At 41.1% G+C, this 21,408-nt stretch overlaps 1 protein-coding gene across 2 annotated transcripts in view; it reads left to right on the plus strand.

The window, feature by feature from the left end:
* Window positions 1-21,408, plus strand: part of LOC129815589 (E3 ubiquitin-protein ligase RNF128-like) — a 37,250-nt gene that overhangs the window by 7,191 nt on the left and 8,651 nt on the right. Inside the window, exons 1-2 of one of the 2 annotated variants that reach the window (XM_055869550.1) lie at window positions 14,632-15,235; window positions 19,396-19,643. In XM_055869550.1, coding sequence (XP_055725525.1) covers window positions 14,812-15,235; window positions 19,396-19,643 — 672 coding nt within the window. In that variant the 5' untranslated portion in view covers window positions 14,632-14,811. Of the gene's footprint in view, window positions 1-14,631; window positions 15,236-19,395; window positions 19,644-21,408 lie in introns of those variants that run through there. The other variant, XM_055869540.1, reaches the window with a different exon arrangement.

The following is a 21,408-nucleotide window of genomic DNA, read 5'->3' on the forward strand; positions in this document are numbered from 1 at the left end:
TCCGTAAACACATTGGGATTGGGATTTATGCAAATGTTACCGACCGGCTCGATTCGGTCGTACGTAGCAAAATTTGGAATTGTGTTTTTTTACATTGGATAAAAGTAGAGACTCAGATAGAAAATGGTATATAATACACAACAGTTGAGGAACAATGGTAAAGTAATTCTGCTTTGATAGTTGATAAACTTGTTACCCCACTTTTGAGAATGTCCCTTGAATATTTTGGTACAGCACACCTACTGGAGAGCTCTTTTTTGTCAACACCAGGTATTCCAAAACTGGGGTAAGTGTACCCCCAGGGGTATGCGCAATGCTGTCGGGGATACGTCAGATAAAAATGTGATTCACATTTTCAAACAGTACATTTATATTTTCCAACGGGGGTATAGATTTTGGGTGAGGTTTTTTTCTCGCCTGAGTAGCCTCGTTCACTGCCAAAAAATAAATTTAAACCATCTAGTGTTCAGCGAAATAACAACACAATGTCAAATACAGGTAGTCTAGTCAAATAATGAACATCCAATCACATTAACCGTTACTCTTTCGCGGGAAACCTTCACTCTTGCGGAGACATTTAGAAACAACACATGACAATTTGAAAAATAAGCCACGGGAGTTTTTTGAGCTAGAATAAAGACGACTTTTGAGTAGTTAAACATATGTATAAAAGCAACAGATACCATTAATAAGAAGGGGCTAGAAGCGTCTTATATGGTAAGCTACCGAGTGGCTAGGACAGGCAAGCCCCAAACTATTGTGGAGGACTTAATTATTCCTGCTGCCGCGGATATGGCTGGGACAATGATGGGGGAAAAAGCCCAAAAAACTATACAGACAATGCCTTCATCAAACAACATTGTTTAATGACGCATCAGTGACATGGCAGGAGATGTTTTGAAACAATTACTTCTTCGCATACAAGCCAGTGAATTATATGCGTTACAGCAGAATGAGTCAACAGACGTGGTGGGCCTGGCACAGCTCCTGGTATATGTCCATTACGTTTATGGGGGGGGGTCAATTAAGGAAGACATCCTCTTCTGCAAACCACTGGAAACAAGGACAACATGAGAGGATATTTTAAAGTACTGGACAGCTTTGTGACATCAAATTGACTTGTGTGTTGGTATGTGTTGGTATCTGTACTGATGGCGCGAAAGCCATGACAGGGAGCCATAGTGGAGTGGTAACGCGCGTGCAAGCAGTTGCTCCCGACGCCACTTGGTTACACTGCAGCATCCACAAGAGGCTCTTGCTGCCAAGGGAATGCCTGACAGCTTGAAAGACGTTTTGGACACGACAGTGAAAATGGTTAACTTTGTTAAAGCAAGGTCCCTGAACTCTCGTGTATTTTCTGCATTATGCAATGATTTGGGCAGCGACTATGTAACGCTTTTACAACATACAGAAGTGCGCTGGTTATCAAGGGGCAAAGTATTGACCATTTCTTTTAAATTGAGAGATGAGCTTAAAGTTTTTTTTCACTTGTCTGGCCACTTGCATGACAACGAGTTTCTCACACGACTGGCCTATCTGGGTGATGTTTTTTCTCTCCTGAATGATCTGAATCTAGGATTACAGGGACTCTCCGCAACTATATTTAATGTGCGGGACAAAATTGAGGCTAAGTGTAACGATGTTCCTCCTCCTCTTCATCCGAAGAGGAGGAGCAGGGATTGAACCAAACTGCAGCGTTGTATTTAGACATAATGAATTTATTTAGGTGTAGACGAAAAACACAAACTTCACTTGAATACTTACAAAATAACAAAACGAATGTAGACAAACCTGAACATACGAACTTACATAAATCACGAAGAACGCACAACAGGAAAAATGACTACATAAAACGATGAATGAACGAAACAGTCCCGTATGGTGCAACAAACACTGACACAGGAAACAACCACCCACAACAAACAGTGTGAAAACACCTACCTTAATATGGCTCTCAATCAGAGGAAATGAAAACCACCTGCCTCTAATTGAGAGCCATATTAGGTCACCCTTAAACAAACATAGAAACAGAAAACATAGACTGCCCACCCAAACTCACGTCCTGACCAACTAACACATACAAAAACTAACAGAAACAGGTCAGGAACGTGACACTAAGATTAAGAAGTTGCAGCTCTTTTCTGTTTGCATTAACAAGGACAACACACACGTCTTTCCATCATTGTAGGATTTTTTGTGTGCAAATGAACAAGCTTACGGACAATGTCAAATGTGATATAATAAAGCACCTAAGTGAGCTGGGTGCGCAATTACGCAGGTACTTTTCCGAAACGGACGACACAAACAACTGGATTCGTTATCCCTTTCATGCCCTGCCTCCACTTATGGATATCTGAACAAGAGAGCCTCATCGAAATTGCAACAAACAGTTCTGTGAAAATGGAATTGAATTAGAAGCCACTGCCAGATTTCTGGATAGGGCTGTGCTCAGAGTTTCTTGCCTTGGCAAATCTCGCTGTTAAGACACTGATGCCCTTTGCAACCACGTACCTATGTGAGAGTGGATTCTCGGCCCTCATTAGCATGAAAACTAAATACAGGCACAGACTGTGTGTGGAAAATGATTTAAGACAGACTCTCTCCAATACAACCCAACATTGCAGAGTTATGTGCATCCTTTCAAGTACACCCTTCTCATTTAGCTGTGGTGAGTTATTCACAATTTTTGATGAACAAATAAGGTTTTATATGTACGATTGCTAAATAAAGAGCAAAATGATTGATTATCATAATATTATTATTTGTGCCCTGGTCCTATAAGAGCTGTTACGTCCCACAAGCCAGGTTGTGACAAAAACTCACACTCATTCTTATGTTTAATAAATGTATCGTACAGTTTGTGTATGGCAGGCTTACAAGGATGGCAAAAAACAACATTTGAGAGTGCGCTGACCCTGGTGCTGGAGGGGGTATGCAGCTGGAGGTTGAACGTTTGAATGGGTACGGGACTATAAAAGTTTAGGAACCACTGGTCTACGCCCATTCAGCATCGTTCACACCCTCTTAAGCCTAAACCCCACCAACCTCTTTAAGGATTCATATGTGAGGCCATGTGCTAAACAGAGTGAGTACGGTAGTGTAATAAACAACCAAAGGTTTCAAGACTAAAGACTGTTTTATAATACGTCTACATTATACACATGTCTGTAGACAGTCGCAGTGACATCTATTGTTGTCTGTTATCAAACTTGTCGTGATCGTTATAAAAAAGTATAAACCCAAATACGACAGACTGCATGACATCAGCAGCCTGGTGGTCCAAAATAGCTTTAATGTTGTATTTTAACACCAATAAACCCATCCGTTTAAAAATGAATTTAGTATTTGTCAATCTAGCAAACCAGGCAACTAAAAGTAACTTTCTAAACAATGTTTTGGTTCGTTTTTGGCTTGTTAGCTAGCAAACGTTAAGTTAGCTGGCTAGGAAGTTCAAATAATGACCATATCATAGCTGACAGTCTTAACTTCAGCATATTTTTATTGATTATTACAGGAAAATGAACTCGCAACAATAGTATTATTTAAAAGTTAATGGCAAGCTAATTACAAAATATAGCTAACGATTGTGAGTGTGACAAAATAAAAGCAGGGCATTCTACCCGCTAATTTTTTAACTTGGACACTGTCTCCTTGACCTAACGTTATATCCTAATTTGACTTTGGTGCAGGTCATGTTGTTCTTCACATTACCGTCTCTGGTAAACACACACTATATCAAATAAAATCTGTTTATTTGCCACATGCACAGGATACAGAAGGTGTAAACGGTACAGTGAAATAGTTACTTGCATAGTGGAGTCTTTTGTTTAGAAATGTAACTAGTTAGCTAGCTAAACAATGAACCATAATCCCAACTCATAACTTTACAACCATGCATGAATCTGCAGGTAGCTAACGCTAACCAACTAGGTTCAATGTTAGAGCCTAATGTTAGCTAGCTAGCTAACTAGCAATGCAAATTGCTTTCAGAGATACAAATAATATTACTACACAGATCATACACGTACGTTAGCTAGCGAGCCAGCCAGCGAATGTTAGCTAGCTAGCTAACAGTACACTTTAAATTTCAATGAAAATGACTTTGACAAAATTAGAAACTTATAATATCTGAAAATGTAGCTAGCTAGACACTCTTAACCATATACATGGCTGAACGCTTCTCTCTCTCTGTCACAGATGCCATGGCTGCCTTTAGTTTGAAGATGTAATCCGGAGACAGGTGTTTTATAACATAGCCTTCTATGTGTTCTCTTTTCGACTCCCTCCGCATATTTGCAATCAAACAGCATTATTTTCTCCATCTCCTTAACTATCATACTTTGCTTCGCCCGGGCATTCCATTGATTTCAAAACTCGGTCAACTTCTTCCGTGACAACAACACTGATGATCGCCGTTTTAGAAGACTCCACAACGTCTGGTTCAATGAAAATGTTTCTACCTAAGATCAGGGATTGCCTCATCATTAGATTAAGTTGTTGAAAGTGGAGAGCATTAGCAACACTTTTGCAGTTCTTCGTGATATCTTTCAAAAAAGCCACGTTAGAAAGAGCCACGTTAGAAGCCACGTTAGAAAGATTACCTAGACATACTGAGCAGCTCATGTTTATAGACAGAAGCATGGCAGACCAATCCAAACTCATCTCTAAGCATGTCTAGCCCATCCATTATCTCAGCCAATCATGGCTAGCGGGAATGTTCCTGTCTTTTTCCGTGGCTAAACCAACTAGGCTCGTAATTTAACGATTACATTTGTATTTACAGATGGCATACACGTTTGTTATTAACTTCTTGCGACTACAGGGGGTGCTGTTTTCTCATTAGCATAATTGCATTACAGATTAAACGGCTTCCTACTAAATTCTTGCTCGTACAATATGCATATTATTACTATTATTGGGTAGAAAACACTCTCTAGTTTCTATAGGCGTTGGAATTTTGTCTCTGAGTGGAACAGAACTCATTCTACAGCAATTTCCCTGACATGGAGTCAGATTTCACACATTTTGGCCCCTGATCTGGAGTCAGTTTAAAGGCCACTGTGAACGCTATCAGGATACGGACACTGCTTACGTCTTCCCCTGGATGCCTTTACGTGATGACGATTTGAATGGTATCGATTGCGCAATCACAGCCACTATAAATGAAAAAAACCTGTAGGTAGGACTTCTTTCCAGATGCGCCGGACGCGCGGTGGACACCGACCTGCTCTTTTTCCAAGCATTAGTGTAGCCAGTAATATTTCTCAGGTCATGTTTTTACTCGTTATAGGAGTTAAAAACATCATAAGGTAGTTAATTTAAACCGTTTTATAGCAATTTATATCCGTTTAGTGCGCATTTTGGGACATTTATTTCTGAGACACTTTGAAGCGCCGGGCAGGTTTCCAGTTCATGCCGAACGCAGTTGGCATTTCCACATGGCAAGAGGACAGCTTTCGACCAAAAGACGATTAGACCCAAGAAAGGATTCTTTGCCCAAGATTCTGATGGAAGAACAGCTCAAAGTAGGAACAATTTATTATGATAAATCGTGTTTCTGTCGAAAAATGTTAATCGCTTATGACGCCATCTTGTTAGACGTAGCTTCGCTTGGCGCAAACTGTATTGAAAAGTAAGGATAATTTAAAAAATGTAAATCAGCGATTGTATTAAGAATTAAATTGTCTATCAATCACTGTCCACCCTATATTTTTTAGTCACGTTTATGAGTATTTATGTATACGACTAGATCACTGTCTAATATGGCGCACGACATTGTCTGACCAGCTGGGCAAATTTTGTCATTGTCTAACCATGATTTTGGTGGCTAAATATGCAAATTTTCGAACAAACTGTATATGTATGTTGTAATGTGATGTTACAGGAGTGTCATCTGAAGAATTCTGAGAAGGTTAGTGAAAAAATTAATATATTTTGGCGATGTTTACGTTATCGCTCTCTTTGGCTAGAATCAATGCTCTGGTAACGTTTGCACATGTGGTATGCTAATATAACGATTTATTGTGTTTTCGCTGTAAGACACTTAGAAAATCTGAAATATTGTCTGTATTCACAGGATCTGTGTCTTTCGATTAGTGTATGCTGGGTATTTTTACGAAATGTTTGATGATTAGTAATTAGGTAAACACGTTGCTCTATGTATTTATTCTAGTCCATTTGTGACGGTGGGTGCAATTGTAAACTATGATATCTACCTGAAATATGCACATTTTTCTAACAAAACCTATCCTATACCATAAATATGTTATCAGACTGTCATCTGATGAGGTTTTTTCTTGGTTAGTGGCTATCAATATCTTAGTTTAGCCGAATTGGTGATAGCACCTGATGGAGTAAGAAACTGATGGAGTTAGAAAAGTGGTGTCTTTTGCTAACGTGGTTAGCTAATAGATTTACATATTTTGTCTTCCCTGTAAAACATTTAAAAAATCTGAAATGGTGGCTTTATTCACAAGATCTGTATCTTTCATTAGGTGTCTTGGACTTGTGATTTAATGATATTTAGATGCTACTATTTAATTGTGACGCTATGCTAGGCTATGCTACTTAGTGTGGGGGGGGTGCTCCCGGACCCGGGGTAGATACTCGTGAAAGGTTAAGGCACATGAAAGTTCACATGTTCCAGAATGCTTCTGGGAAAAATCATTTTGATCAAAAATAAATGTTTACATTCAAATGCCTCTCCTGGGAAGTAGTGACGTGCGACATACGACCAATTTACTGAAACGAATCCCAAATATGGTTGTAGTGTAAAAAGTATTAGTAGTATCAAAAAATATATTTCCAAGCATGCTGACCAGTGGCGGTCTGGACGTTTAAAAGTAGTTTTGGTGTTGGTAGCTTTTACAGTTTTGGCGCTACAGGTGGCAGCGAATAATAATAAAATATGAAAACACATCTAGGTTGTGCTTTGCTTTCCATGAGTGCATTGTGAAGTTTAATTTAATACAAAAATAAAGCAAACTGGATGGAAAATGGTGAATGCGCAAAATGTCTTGAATCTTCAACATAGAAATGCTATGAAAAATAATTTACAGATACTCATTACAAATTATGGAGTAATCCATGATTCAGCAAATTATATTTTGAATGAGGAAGCTAAATATTTTAAGCAGATGTTGTATTTCCAGTCTCCTTCATCTCCACTGAATGATAACAGTAAGGATTTTTTCCCTAGTAATAATGTAAAATTAACAAATTGTACAGAAAGACCTGTGTGAAGGCCAATTTACAGAGTAGGAACTTCGAGGCAATTAAATCCTTTCAGTCTGGAAAAACCCCAGGGCTTGATTGCATACCAGCAGAGGTCCAGTACCAATCAAAAGTGTAGCAGGGATCGGACCAAGACGCAGCGTAGCTCGTGTTCAACATGTTTTTAATAAACAAGACGAAACTGTGAACACTTACAAATATCAAAATAACAAACGTGTGGCAAACCGATACAGTCCTAGCAGGTGCAGAGAAAACACAGAGACAGGAAACAACCACCCACAAACCCCAACACAAAACAAGCCACCTATATATGATTCCCAATCAGAGACAACACAAAACATCTGCCTCTGATTGAGAACCATATTAGGCCAAACATAGAAACAGACAAACTAGACACACAACATAGAATGCACACCAAGCTCACGTCCTGACCAACACTAAAACAAGCAAAACACACAAGAACTATGGTCAGAACGTGACAGTACCCCCCTCCTGAGGTGCGGACTCCGAACGCACCCCCTAAAACTCTAGGGGAGGGTCTGGGTGGGCATCTGTCCGCGGTGGTTCCGGCGCTGGACGAGGACACCACTCCACCATTGTCTTTGTCCCCCTCCTTAGCTTCATTTGAATGACATCTCTCGCCCCCGACCTAGGTCTAGGAACCCTCGCAAAGGGCCCCATCAGACTGAGGAGACAGCTCAGGACAGAGAGGTAGCTCAGGACAGAGAGGTAGCTCAGGACAGAGAGGTAGCTCAGGACAGAGAGGCGGCTCCGGACTGGAGGGCGGCTCCGGACTGGAGGGCGGCTCCGGACTGGAGGGCGGCTCCGGACTGGAGGGCGGCTCCGGACTGGAGGGCGGCTCCGGACTGGAGGGCGGCTCCGGACTGGAGGGCGGCTCCGGACTGGAGGGCGGCTCCGGACTGGAGGGCGGCTCATGACTGGAGGGCGGCTCATGACTGGAGGGCGGCTCATGACTGGAGGGCGGCTCATGACTGGCGGGCGGGCCCTGACTGGCGGGCCCTGACTGGCGGGCGGCTCTGGCGGGCCCTGACTGGCGGGCGGCTCTGGCGGCCCCTGACTGGCGGGCGGCTCTGGCGGCCCCTGACTGGCGGGCGGCTCTGGCGGCCCCTGACTGGCGGGCGGCTCTGGCGGCCCCTGTCTGGCGGGCGGCTCCTGACTGACAGACGGCTCTGGCGGCTCGGGACAGACGAACGTCCTGATGTACGGGCCTGTCTCCTGGTAGCGCCTCCATGCTCTGGACACTACGCTGACAGACACAGCAAACCTTCTTTCCACAGCTCGCATTGATGTGCCATCCTGGATGAGCTGCACTACCTGAGCCACTTGTGTGGGTTGTAGACTCCGTCTCATGCTACCACTAGAGTGAAAGCACCGGCAGCATTCAAAAGTTGCCAAAACATCAGCCAGGAAGCATAGGAACTGAGAAGTGGTCTGTGGTCACCACCTGCAGAACCACTCCTTTATTGGGGGTGTCATGCTAATTGCCTATAATTTCCACCTGTTGTCTATTCCATTTGCACAAAAGCATGTGAAATTTATTGTCAATCAGTGTTGCTTCCTAATTGGACAGTTTGTTTTCACAGAAGTGTGATTGACTTGGAGATACATTGTGTTGTTTAAGTGTTCCCTTTATTTTTTTGAGCAGTGTATATATATTTGTTTTTTAAATACTTTAAAAAAAACAAAAGTAGTGCACTGAAATAGTAAAATAGTAATAGTAAAAATAAAGACAAACGCTTGAATGAGTAGGTATTCTAAAATAGTTGACCGTGGGGTACCTCTTTCTCTACGCTACGGCATTAGATAGTCGGATAGGGTGTAAATGAGCCCCTGTGGTTTCATCAAACACTATCACCACTTTTCACTCCGACACATCATTACTCTTGCTTCCTACCTTGGCCCTTTTTATGCTTACTTTATTAGACGGTCTACTGCTTTCTCTATCATGGTCTGTCTTCTTCCTATGTCTTTCCACTACTGACCAGTGGCAACCCGTTTTGAGCCCCACCTGTTTAGCTAAAAATAAATGTTATTGCATGTTATTTTTGCATTAATTCATGTCACATATCAGTTTGCAAACAATGTAAAGACAAATGTATTGAATGAATAAAGACACATACAAACATGGTCTCTTTCATGCTTTCTTGAGTAAGGCAGCTTCACAATTCAGGTGTTTCAGTCTAGCGCAGCGCTTTTTGTGGTGAAGGGGCAGCCAGCGGAAAATACAGAGTGTAGGCGTTGGTAATCTTCTCTAGTTGTGCTGTGATTGGCTCTGGTGTTCTGTAACTGATTGGGGACACTACGTCACCGCAGAATCTACAGGGAGAGCTAGGCAATCCAAGCCCCATTGGGTGCTGTCATAGATTTACATGAGAAGTGCCCATCCAAGAAGACTCAAGGTCATTGGCCACAGCTAAAATGAGATCAAATAAAATCATATTTTATTTGTCACATGCACCGAATACAACAGGTGTAGACCTTACAGTGAAATGCTTACTTACAAGCCCTTAACCAACAATGCAGTTAATAAAAATAAGTGTTAAAGTATTTCCTCAAATTAACATAAGTAAAAAGTTATTAAATTAAATACTAAATTAAAATAAAAAAATAACATCATTAAGGAGCAACAATAAAATAACAGTGGCGAGGCTATATACAGGGGGTACCGGTACAGAGTCAATGAGCGGGGGCACAGGTTAGTCGAGGGAATTTACGTAATATATACATGTAGGTAGAGGTAAAGTGACTATGCATGGATAATAAACAGAGTAGCAGCAGTGACAAAATGGGAGTGGGGGGATGCAAAAAGTCCGGGTAGCCATTTGATTAGCTGTTCAGGAGTCTTATGGCTTGGGGGTTGAAGCTGTTAAGAAGCCTTTTGGACCTAGACTTGGCGGTCCGGTACCTCTTGCCGTGCGGTAACAGAGAGAACAGTCTATGACTAGGGTGGCTGGAGTTTTAGGGCCTAAGAATTTTTAGGGCCTTCCTCTGACACCGCCTGGTATAGAGTATTTGCACTGGTTACAGACAATGCTAGCACAGCTGATATTCCAGTCTGTGCTAGCAAAACAGTCCTGTAGTTTAGCATCTGCGTCATCTGACCACTTCCTTACTGAGCGAGTCACTGGTACCTCCTGTTATATCTACCTTAGCTTTGATTGGACTGATCATGTCAAAGTCATACTTTCAGAATCTTAGCTCGACAAGCAATCATCATCATGAATCACGTTGACAATCTGCTGGCAAATCCTTTTCAATCCTTGTCATATGAAGAGAAATCATAGATAAAACGTATCGGTGCTCAGCGGCCATTGGACGTAAACATTTCACAAGTCGGAAATTAAATTATTTCTTTTTTATTACATTTTTATATATTTTTTTATTTAACCTTAGTTTAACTAGGCAAGTCAGTTAATAAAAAATTCTTATTTACAATGACGGCCTACCCCGGGCCAAACCCAGACGACGCTGGGCCAATTGTGCGCCGCCATATGGGACTCCCAATCACGGGCCGGATGTGATGCAGCCTGGATCTAACCAGGTACTGCAGTGACACCTCTTGTACAGAGATGTAGTATGTTAGACCACTGCGCCACTCGGGAGCCCAACGAGTGGTTTGGTAGGAATCAGTGGCTAATGGAAAACGTTGCAAAGCAATCACTATTTTGCTTCCCCTGCCTGCTATTCATTGGATAGGGGGTGTGGTCCAAGTCTGGGTTTAAGGATTTAAAATACTTGTCAGAAATTGCCTTTTTTCCAAGCTTAAAAGGATAAACATTCGCACGGACCAATCCAGCATGACTTCTGCCGCTTTCAAAACAACTGGAAACTAAAATCTCAGAATTCAGTGAGTTCGGAAAAACTCTGAAAAAAAACGAGGCTGACTGGGAAAATAATTTTGAACGGTCATCCAACTCGGAATACCAAGTCAGGAACTCGGGCCTCTTTCTAGAGCTCCGACCGGAAGATCACTGATGTCATGATTCAACCTTGTTTTTTTCCGAGTTCCCGGTTGTCTTGAAAGCACCATAAATCCAGAGAATGCCAGACTTTGATGACAAAATTTGCCCTCAAGAAAGACCGCCGCAGCACCTTCCTGTTCAAGTGAGCACAGCACAACAAGGTGAGTCCAAAAATGTCTTATATGCTGCTGCATAAATTATGTAATTGTCACGAACGTCGTCAGGGAAATGACCGGACCAAGGTGCAGCGTGGTGAGCGCACATTTCCTTTTATTACGAATGTCGCCAACAAAAAACAACAAAAACGAATGTGAAGCTTACTAGGGCTATACAGGCCACTAACAAAGTCAACTACCCACAACTAAGGTGGTAAAACAGGCTGCATAAGTATGATTCCCAATCAGAGACAACAATAGACAGCTGTCCCTGATTGAGAACCATACCCGGCTAAAACATAGAAACAGAAAACAAAGAAGTAAAGAAACTAGAATGCCCACCCTAGTCACACCCTGGCCTAACCAAAATAGAGAATAAAAGCCTCTCTATGGCCAGGGCGTGACAGTAATTTGCCAGGGAGATATGTATACTGTAGATAAGAAAGTCATATTAAGTGTATGTTGTGTAGTAAGCTGTTAGTAGCCCACCCTAATAATTTGGTCTATTATCCCATCTTAATTTTGCTTACTGCTCTGACTTGGTGGTGCACATGTAGCCTATAGCCTGTTTTAGAGAAATGTCATCATCGAATATTGTAAGAGCTTTCATTGTCTGCTTATATGCCCCCTTTATTTATCCTACGGTTCTGACTTGGTGTACAGGGAGAATACTGTAAGAACGGCCCATGTTCTGAATTCTGTCTCTGTACATTTTCAAAAGTGCTGAACAAATACTACGACTACGTCAGTCCTAGCTCGCTATCTTAATCGAAATTATGGATTGCCTCTTATCCGCTCGTCGTCCCCTTATGCCATAGTTTGTACATCTCAATTGTCAGTAGAAACCAAATTTGTTTAAAACCTCTTTCAGCTAGGGGTCACTATTTTTATGTTTGGAAAAATAACGTTCCCAAGGTAAACAGACTTTCTCAGGCCCAGATGCTAGAATATGCATATAATTGACAGATTTGGATAGAAAACACTCTAAAGTTTCCAAAACTGTCAAAATATTGTCTGTGAGTATAACAGAACTAATTTTGCAGGCGAAAACCTGAGGAAATCCAACCCGGAAGTGTTTTTTATTTGGAAAGATCCCTGTTCCATTGCTTGCCCATCCTCCATTTAAAGGGGTATCAAACCAGATTCCTTTTCCAATTGCTTCCTCAGGCTGTGACCAGGCTTTAGACATAGTTTCAAGCTTTTCTTTTTTTAAATTAGCGAGATTTATCAAAACGCGTCAGGTGTCCTTTGATTAGTTCATGCGCCCGAGAGTTGTAGCTCAACATTTTCTTTCTCTGTAGTATTGAATAGTTTACCGTCCGGTTGAAATATTATCGATTATGTATGTTAAAAACAACCTGAGGTTTGATTATAGAAAACGTTTGACATGTTTCTACGAACATTACGGATACTTTTTGGAATTTTCGTCTGCCCTTCAGGACCGGCACGAGCCTGTGGTTTTCTGAACATAACGCGCTAACCAAATGGAGGTTTTTGGGTATAAAAATAATCTTTATCGAAAAAAAATAACATTTATTGTGTAACTGGGAGTCTCGTGAGTGCAAACATCCGAAGATCATCAAAGGTAAGCGATTCATTTTATTGCTTTTCTGACTTTCGTGACCAAGCTAATTTGCGGCTAGCTGTTCTTATTGTTTTGTCTAGTGATTGATAAACTCACAAACGCTTAGATTGCTTTCGCTGTAAAGCATATTTTCAAAATCTGACACGATAGGTGGATTAACAACAAGCTAAGCTGTGTTTTGGTATATTTCACTTGTGATTTCATGATTATAAATATTTTTAGTATTTTTTTTTTAATTTGGCGCTCTGTAATTCAGCGGTTGTTTACGAAAATGATCCCGCTAAAGGGATCCGTGCGTCAAGAAGTTTTTAAGCAAGTCATCCATATCAGCAATGTTTTTTAAAAAGGCAGTAAATGAGTCTGAATGAACTGTTTCGCTGCCAAACAAGGCTCTGCTGATAGCCAGGTGTAGCGGTGATAAGGATTCACTCCATGGTGCTGAAAATAAATCTCTGCTGTTGGGACAGCTTTATGTAGGCCCTAACAGTTTGTGGTCCCCGTTATAGTGCAATTAATGTATTGTTTAGTGTTGTGTACTGGCTTTGCTGGTATGCATTAAAAAAAAACATTTTGGGGAGTTTACCCAACCAAGATGTACATGCTAAAATTGCTACTGGATCTACTACTCACACGAATCCTCTTAGGATCCCTCCCCCTTGACCCATCTTCTACTTTCTTCACTGCCTCAGCATATGACACCCTCTGCACTATAGCATTAGACGCATGCCTTGGAGCGCCTTTGGTGTCAAACATAACATCCCTAATATGACACTACTTTAACTAAAATGAAAAACAAAAAGGCAATTAAAACTTGTTGTATAATTAATGAATATGATTTGTTTGTTTAGGATTCCTGGCAATGTAATTGTTTTGTATGTATGCTTGTTTGCATGTGACTATTCCTCTTGTTTGTTGATATTTGTTAATAAAAAATAAAAATAAAACATAACATCCCTACCTGTTTGCCCCTCCCACCTATCTGTCTCAGGTAGGCCTAGCCCGCGAAAGTCAGCATGGACAGAATACAATAATGGACTAATATTTGCCATATTCTAATAATTATCATGTGCCAACGGCCCGTGCCATGTTGAATCTTGTACTCCTGTAGATCTGAAAGAATTGGATAGTTAAACTTGCCAGCCAACCAGAAAAGCAAGATGAAGCAATTCAGGCATTATTGAAAGTCATTACAAACAAAAATGTATTTTTCAAGCAGTTGGTATTTATAATTAAATGTTGAGTAAAGCTTTATAGTTATGTGATGACATCAATTATTTGGCAATCATCATTTATTCGAAAACACAGTTTCTATCAATTTGTCGCAATTAAGAAAGTTCGACAAAATAAACATGCACTCCTGTCGAACGAATAAAAATGTTGTCGATCTTAAGAACATATCTCCTTTCTGTCGTTTCATTACAAATGTCACCATGTTTATTTTTTGTTGTTGCTTTTGTCGAATAAACGTGGGTCAATGGAAACCTACATATTATTGCACTGTTCAATCAATTACTGTCCTTTCAGCAACATAGGCTACGGCCTAGCCTAACATCAACACATTTGCAAGCATTTTATCGTTAACATTGTTCTTATGTCTCCGTGTTATTTCGCCGTAAATAACATCGAGGTTTGGTTTAAATGTGTACTTCTCCTTTAAGCATGAAGATGGGCGTATACTACTCAATTTGACATCGACGAAGAGGACTGTTCGACTTCGAACTAGTTCACCTGTCAGCGGCGTCAGACGTAATATTTCTAGTTACACTGCAACTTTTTGGTTTTTTTAAAGTCTCAAACCTTTATCGACTGTTGAACGCGGAGAGGCACTATATAAACCCACGTCGTAAACAGGATTATGGAACCTTTAGCGAAACGGTATCTATTGTCATGGCTGTTTGTGGCTTCAAGTCTTCAGGTGACGAGTTTGCATTTTGCGGAGGCGACTTACATATGTACAGCCTACCTGAATGTGTCGTTTATTGATTCTGTAAACAACGAAACCGTATGGCGACAAGAGGAAAGCGGACTATATGGACAACAATCACCCACAGTCACAGTGATGGGCGACGTGTATTTACCTGATCCGATTTACAGTTGCGAAAGTAATACTTTTTATGATGTACCCAGTGGGTCGAAGGGCTGGATCGCCTTAATTCAACGCGGCCAACTATGTTCTTTTTCAGAGAAGATCAATGTTGCGGCCAGTAAAGGAGCTATTGCTGCTGTAATTTTTAATGATCTTGGTACAGACAATCGAGTCATCCAAATGTCACACCCAGGTATGTAGCCTACATCAAGATTGCCAACTCGTAATATTTCTAGTTATATTAGACCATAGACGTTATTAACTACCTTTAGCGTCTTCACGAAGGTATCTTTCTGGCCGGAGGAGTTTTGTTATTAAGAGCCCGACACTCGTTCTGGAAGTTAACATGCATCGCTTGCGGTACGGTTTTGGAAACATAGGGAATGTATATTTCATATACGTGAGAAATAATAATACAAACAAACGGTTAAATGACTACACACCTTTTTATAGGGTTATTGTTCCACCCGGTCATATCTCAGTTGACAGCGCTTGTTTACGTAAAACAGGCGGAAAACAGAGCCCATCTGTGCTAATTAACTAGCATGATCGAACACGTGTGTAAGGGTAACTGGGGAGGAAGTGTAGTTCGTCAGCTTTGTGTATGGATCTGTGCAAACATGTTACAGTGTACCTTTTTACTTATTATTTCTCGCCTATATTCCTTGTGACATCACAAGCGATTGTTATTAACGTTTCTAAACGTTAAGACGGAGCGTCGGGATTGTAGTTAGCATGGTCCCACTGGTAATCGGTATTTATAACTGACAACTCTTAAATATGCACTATGCAAAAATCGCTCCACAATATCCTGGTTGCTAAAATTATAATTGTCACAAACTGATTTACAAAATATGCAAGTGTAGTGTAGAGAATTATTGTACCATCTAAACCGCTGTGAAATATATTTTTTATAGCAAAAATATTGTAATTTCAGCTGTTTGAAGCTGGTGTACAAAACCGAAAGTACAAGACGAAAAAACGAAACTTAAGAACGGGAAGCATATAAAAATCGAATATAGAACATATCTACAGCTTCTTTAACTTGCTTTCAATTAGAATGAAACATTATATAACTCACTCTTCTATGTGAATGTGGTCCATTCACCCAAAAAGTTAAATATTGCAGAATGCTTTGTTAATGCCTTGGGTTCTGGAGAACAATTCTACATGTGTTCCACTTCATTCACCCAATTTTTTATTCGATTTTTTTAATGAAACGATCTCATACTTGGTCAAGACAAGTTGGTTGAAACCATCGTTTATAGTTAAATGTTAATGTTCACTGAATACCTTTCACATAGAAATGTGTTATCTGTCATTCTCATTGAAAGCAAGTCTAAGAAGTTGTACGTCTTCTATGTGCACTATTTCTATGCATCCCATTTTTAAATTTAGTTCTTTCATCTTTTACTTTTGGTTTTGTACACCAGCTTCAAACAGCTGAAAATACAATATTTTAGGTTATGAAAAATATATTTGTGGTTTAGATGGTACAATGATTCTCTACACTATACTTGCTTGTTTGGTTACAAACTGAAATTAAGCTAACTACTAGAATTTCAGTGACCAGAAAATGGCTATTTCTGCACAGTGCATCTTTAATTAAGTGGTATTGACTTGTTGAAAAACAATAGTAATTCACACAGGTTGTACATTAATCCATGTGGGGGGATGTTATGATTTTAGATTTGAACTGAAACCGCAATTAACCTTGTAATATTTCGTCCCTATGAACTGTACAGTGACTCTGCTAATTTAGGGAATACGGACAACATTTATGAAATGTTGTTTCTGTTTGGATGAGTCACATGGTTGTCAGAAACGAGGGGCCTCTGTTCTAGTGTGATAAGTAAGGTTTGAAGCCAACTGTGTGTAAACATCTAAATAGTACTGTACTCAGAATTATAATTACATTCTACTGAAGTACTTGTTAACCTAAAAAAGTCAGAAATATTCCAAGTTGACATTGTTGGCTAAAACAATTGAGCAATGGTCTTGTTCAACGTCGCTCATCTGTGCTTGACTGGTGTAAGCTTTATGCCAGTTGTCATTTCCAATTAGATCATTTTCATTGTGTTGAATCCAACTAGAAATTAACATTAAGTCCTAACACTTACTGAGACAGGCTGGATGACATCCTGTTTAATGGATCATTCTATTGTTTAAAACTGTGAAGATGTGTGCTTTCACAGAGAACAATACACATTGACTCTGTAATATTCCATAACAAGTGGAGTTTGTCTACACATGAGGATCCAGACAAGAGAATCATCACGAAATCGTCTTCCTATGCTTCCTGGCTGATGTTTTGGTCACTTTTGAATGCTGGCGGTGCTCTCACTCTAGTGGTAGCATGAGACGGAGTCTACAACCCACACAAGTGGCTCAGGTAGTGCAGTTCATCCAGGATGGCACATCAATGCGAACTGTGGCAAAAAGGTTTGCTGTGTCTGTCAGCGTAGTGTCCAGAGCATGCAGGCGCTACCAGGAGACAGGCCAGTACATCAGGAGACGTGGAGGAGGCCGTAGGAGGGCAACAACCCAGCAGCAGGACCGCTACCTCCGCCTTTGTGCAAGGAGGTGCACTGCCAGCGCCCTGCAAAATGACCTCCAGCAGGCCACAAATGTGCATGTGTCAGCATATGGTCTCACAAGGGGTCTGAGGATCTCATCTCGGTACCTAATGGCAGTCAGGCTACCTCTGGCGAGCACATGGAGGGCTGTGCGGCCCCACAAAGAAATGCCACCCCACACCATGACTGACCCATCGCCAAACCGGTCATGCTGGAGGATGTTGCAGGCAGCAGAACGTTCTCCACGGCGTCTCCAGACTCTGTCACGTCTGTCACAAGATGCACTGTGCAGAAATAGCCATCGACATAACCTGAAAGGCCGCTCAGCAAGGAAGAAGGCACTGCTGCAAAACCACCATTAAAAAAGCCAGACTACAGTTTGCAACTGCACATGGGGACAAAGATCATACTTTTTGGAGAATTGTCCTCTGGTCTGATGAAACAATTATAGAACTGTTTGGCCATAATAAACATTGTTATGTTTGGAGGAAAAAGGGGGATGCTTGCAAGCCGAAGAACACCATCTCAACCGTGAAGCACGGGGGTGGCAGCATCATGTTGTGGGGGAAGTTAAAGCTTGGTTGTAAATTGGCCTTCTAAATGGACAATGACCACAAGCATACTTCCAAAGTTGTGGCAAAATGGCTTAAGGACAATAAAGTCAAGGTATTGGAGTGGCCATCACAAAGCCCTGACCTCAATCCTATAGAACATTTGTGGGCAGAACTGAAAAAGCGTGTGCGAGCAAGGAGGCCTACAAACCTGACTCGGTTACACCAGCTCTGTCAGGAGGAATGGGCCAAAATTCACCCAACTTATTATGGGAAGCTTGTGGAAGGCTACCCAAAACGTTTGACCCAAGTTAAACAATTTAAAGGCAATGTGTATTTAAACTTCTGACCCACTGGGAATGTGATGAAATAAATAAAAGCTGAAAGAAATCATTCTCTACTATTATTCTGACATTTCACATTCTTAAAATAAAGTGGTGACTAACTGACCTAAGACAGGTGAATTTCTACTTGGATTAAATGTATTTGTCTAAGGTGTATGTAAACGTCTGACTTCAACTGTGTATATATATATATATAATGTTATTTTATTTTTTTGTACCTACAGGGGTCCTAAAATTCCAAATCTAATGGTCATAAAATGTATCAATTTGCCATGTTAGCTTAGTAGATATTGTGAGCTATGGGCTTAGACTTACAGGGGTTTAAATGGATAGTCATTTGCTAAATGACTGGAAGTCAATGGGAACAGCTAGCATGTCATTGCGCTAGAAGCAATGTACCCCCCACCCTTGCCACCACTGCTGGGGGAAAAAATACTATGGGAAACACGGATACTTTGCAATATCAAGTTTATTTTATATAGCCCTTCGTACATCAGCTAATATCTCGAAGTGCTGTACAGAAACCCAGCCTAAAACCCCAAACAGCTAGAATGCAGGTGTAGAAGCACGGTGGCTAGGAAAAACTCCCTAGAAAGGCCGAAACCTAGAGAGGAACCAGGCTATGAGGGGTGGCCAGTCCTCTTCTGGCTGTGCCGGGTGGAGATTATAACAGAACATGGCCAAGATGTTAGACAATAGATATGTTTTCACATGAAATTACACCATATTCTTACATTGCTCATTAAATATTTTTGATAGACACATTAGGCCTATAGTGAAATTTGGTTGAGGGCACTTGGGGGCATATTTAAGGCCCAGCCTGTATATGTGTCTGAGGATAGTGTGATGTTTCCTCATACTTTGTTTCCCCCATGGTTACAGGAACAGAAGGTATGGTTGCTATCATGATTGGTCACCGACGGGGCATGGAGATTGTTGAGCTTATCAGGCAAGGGATTCCGGTCTCGATGACTATTGAAGTGGGCAAGCAGCATGGTCCCTGGATGAGCCACTACTCGGTCTTCTTTGTCTCCATCTCCTTCTTCGTGGTAACAGCAGCCACTGTGGGCTACTTCATCTTCTACTCAGCTCGCCGCCTCAACAGCGTTCGTCTACAAAACCGCAAACAGGTCAGTCTCCAGTCTCTCCAACAATGATGACAATTATTTACCCTGAATTATATATGCAGGGTTCCCTTATGAAAGAGACTGGTCTCAATGGTTACTCCCTGTTTAAATAAAGGTAAAATAAAACAATTCAGTGGTTTGTGATGAAACGGAATACTGCAGCACTATCGCCTTTTGATCTGTAGAACAATGACTGAGGAAATTCCACTGGAAACAGTTGTTTTCCTTTCCTGCGTCAAACATACCTTCTCTTATGTGTGTGTTTCAACGAACTGTAAACATTATGGAACACTTAGTTGGGCTACACAGTTTGGGGTGTGTCAGCATTCCTCACCCACACAGAGGGAGTCAGGTGAAACTAAAATAAAGAGAACATTTCCTGTTGAGTCAGTGTCTGACTGCTCATCTATGTAGAGGTGATTCATCTATACTGTCACTTGATTGTTGCATGACACGGATCCAGCCAACCAGAGAACCCCTGGTCAGCAATGTATATTATAATATTTGATGTTGTGTTCCTGTTTTCTGCCTTTGGGATCTTGTGCTTGAGCTTCTTTCTGAAATCTGTGTTGTTGGGATAGAGCGGCAGTGAGTTTCCCTTCTGAAAGGAATGGTAGGAGTCCTGACTTGTACTGGTTTTCTTTCAGATGGTGACAGATCACACCTTGTTTTGTCTTTTACAGTTCTTTGCCCTTACAGCTTTGCACACGTTCTTTGTCTGCAGGTGTCTGTCCCAAACAGTTTGTTTAATTGTCTCTTTATATTCTTTTAACACAAGAACCCTGCAGGAAAAAGGAAAAGTTTCTTTGTCCAAAGGTTTTGTCAGATTGTATTCACTGAGTGTAACTGAACTGTCAGGCTTATATGGTGGAGAAAAGTTTACTATGGGAAGAATGCTCAATGGTAGCGTTTACAAAAAACCTTTGAACCTGCTGCTGCGCAACAAGTATTTCCACTTTATCTGATTGGATCTGGGCTGTTATGCAAGGTGAAACCACTCACGTGAACAGGCCCATGATTTTCAAAGTTACAGTACTTTTTTCAGCACTGTTTACTCCTGCATATAGGGGGTAACCTTGACTTTGAAGACTGACTGGTCTCAAGTGCTTGCAGGCTCTTAACTTATTAGCAGTGTACCACATATTGTCCTTGCTTCATGATCACTCCCAGAAGCAGTGAAGCTGTGTGTTGTCTGAAGCACTCGGTGGTCTAAGGGGCGTCTGTTAACATGTGGCTGATTATCCAATGCATTCTGCAGGGAGACTGGGTAGACAGACTGATACAGAGAAGTGTATTTTTGAGTGGGTAGCTGAGCAGTTAGAGCAGAGCTGACTTCGCCCACTGAGCTAGGACCTTATGCTCAGAGGGCACAGGGCACCATTGTTCAGGCTGTAATCATATGCAAAACTCCAGCTTCGTGCTCGCCCTGTGAACTAGATTGACCGCAACATGCCTCCCTCAAATCTACATATCGGTCAAGTGAACATGCAACAGTATTCACTTTAATATCTGCCCCTTTAAGGATTATGAAGAATGTTGTCAAGCATCAAAACCGTCTGTGACATGTTAGTCTTTGATATCCAAAACCAAACTCTTTCTATGCTGAACAAAAACACTTCATGTTGCGAATGTTGGCCCAGTGTTTCATCAGCTGAAATAAAAGATCTCAGAAATGTTCCATACTCACAAAAAGCTTATTACTCATTTTGTGCACAAATTTGTTTACATCCCTGTTAGTGAGCATTTCTTATTTGCCAAGATAATACAT

This window comes from Salvelinus fontinalis, chromosome 2 (genome assembly GCF_029448725.1).
Source record: "Salvelinus fontinalis isolate EN_2023a chromosome 2, ASM2944872v1, whole genome shotgun sequence".
NCBI classification, from domain to species: domain Eukaryota; kingdom Metazoa; phylum Chordata; class Actinopteri; order Salmoniformes; family Salmonidae; genus Salvelinus; species Salvelinus fontinalis.